Raw genomic sequence first — 2,126 nt, forward strand, 5'->3', positions numbered from 1 at the left:
CTAACTTCCTGGGACATAAAACATATAAGAAAATTTAGTACATGAACACTGAACAGAGGACGTAAAAACCAGACAATCATCCTCAAATAAGAGGGAAGAAATATGTTTATTACCTCTCTAACAGATGTACTGTGATCCATTGTGAGCTGACATGAACTCAAGTTATGCATATTCTCAAATTCATCACCATAAAGCATTTCATCTAAATCCTTCCTCATCTTCCCATCGTTCTCAGCCTTTTTCGCTAAAACTGCTCGACTATCCCCAACATTCATCAAGTAAACATCATCATCCTTCATCACCATAACCAGAACACAAGATCCCATTAAGGCTAATTCGGGATTCTCCATTAGCATCATATCAGCGATTTCTAAATACGATGCCTCAGTCTTCCTCAATGCTTCGGACAGAGCTTTCAACACACCTAAATGGTTAATAGTAGTATTTCCTTGAACCACATCAGCCTCCAAATGACTCAATTTCTCCCTTAACTTTCTATCCAACTCCACCCTTTCCTTACTATCCAAACTCTTGGACATAAACGACTGACTATCGAGGGTATTTTCGCACGATTCTGACTTGTCGAACCATAATAATCCAGTAAGCTCCTTGTAAACATTGGAATAAAGATTGTTTAACAAGAAATCAGTGGCATCAGGTCCACTAAAACCATCATAAATCCCAACAAAAACACATCCATGTTCCTCAGAAATCACAATATGAACTCTATCTTCACCGGCCTTTCCCTGTGCCCACTGCACATTTTGACTCCCAAAGGATTCATTTCCAACATCATCATTATCATCAATTAAGCTCAATTGACTACTCAAATTATTACTAGTAATAGTACTGCTATAACCACTATGACTCCCACTAGATATTCCATTATTATGTTCATTATTATTCAATTCTTTAGATAAACCCCGTAATGATTTTGATATCACCTTTTTCAAATTGGCAATCACAGCCCATTTCTTGGATTTGGGCCTGTACCTCTGCAACTGATCAAACTGGTTCTCCAACGGGCCTGAAAGGAAGCTGCGCTCGATCGGGCCAGACATAAATCCACGCTCTATCGGGCCAGAACCCGGGACCGAATTCCTCAAGATCGGGCCGGACTTGACGGAGGAAATTGAATTCCTGGGAATTGGCTGGAGGGGAATAGAAGAGAAAAACTGGGAGCTTTCAAAAGCCGAGGCCTTATCAAGGGAGGTCGAACTAGCATACCGGAAAGGATCCGTCGACAGAGGGGTAGAGACGTTGGCGGAGATGGAGGCGCCGGAGATAGTACGAAACGCCGCCGTTTGAGTTGATGGGATGCACGCTGTCGCAGAGTCATCTTGGATGATTTTATGAGGTGCGTCGGGCCGTATGTAGCAGAAGGAATGACCAAAGCCTTCATCAAGAGTGTCCGTCAAGCAGACGGCTATATCGTGACGCCGAGAAATCTCTCCAGGGTCTCCGGCGAAGCACAATTTAATCTTTGCTATTCCGTTGCCCATTTCTCAAGAAACCCAGAAAACTATTTCCTATAGATAGAGATATAAAAAAAGAGAGAAAGAAACAGGATTATATCAGAGTTAAAAGCTCATAGCTGGGAATTTGATAGAGAGAGATAGTTGACTTTGGAGATCTTAATATTAATTTTCGATATGTTTAATATTCAATGCTTGTGGTTTTGGTGGGCGAAGGCGTTGACAAAGAATGTGATACTTACGTATATGTATGTATACGTTGGGCTTTGAAAAACCGTGTGGCGGGTGGGGATGGGGGGGAGTCGGGGTGGGTTGCGTGTTTAAGGCGTGTGGGGTTGAAGAGAATGGAATAGTAAAAGGATGGTGGGCAAATTGAAAATAAAAAGTCAAAAGGCTCCACTTACGCTGCACTATAAGGTGGAACCCTGATTCGGATGCCATTATATTCATGCTCTTCCCATCTCAATTTTTTTTCTTTTTTTTTTATTTATAAATCAATAATTACAATAATATTTTCTTCGACCCAAATATTTTGGACCGCGTTCGTAATTTGAAGACATATTCAGCAAGTTAGAACATGTCTTTGAAGTCTTTATATAATAATGGAGTTCGGTCAAATATTTATGTTCAAAGCTCAAAAAGTCTCTTGTA

The 2,126-nt window shown here is 40.7% G+C and overlaps 1 protein-coding gene across 1 annotated transcript; it reads right to left on the reverse strand.

The window, feature by feature from the left end:
• Positions 1–41: 41 nt before the first annotated feature.
• Positions 42–1,705, reverse strand: LOC111388302 (probable protein phosphatase 2C 4; the record flags this gene model as incomplete). The annotated part of the gene is made up of 1 exon (XM_023012978.1): positions 42–1,705. A coding segment is annotated over exon 1 (1,461 nt), but the record flags the coding sequence as incomplete, so codon positions are not given.
• Positions 1,706–2,126: the final 421 nt, after the last annotated feature.

The sequence above is a fragment of the Olea europaea genome, unplaced genomic scaffold (genome assembly GCF_002742605.1).
Source record: "Olea europaea var. sylvestris unplaced genomic scaffold, O_europaea_v1 scaffold4824, whole genome shotgun sequence".
In the NCBI taxonomy this organism is placed as follows: Eukaryota; Viridiplantae; Streptophyta; class Magnoliopsida; order Lamiales; family Oleaceae; genus Olea; species Olea europaea.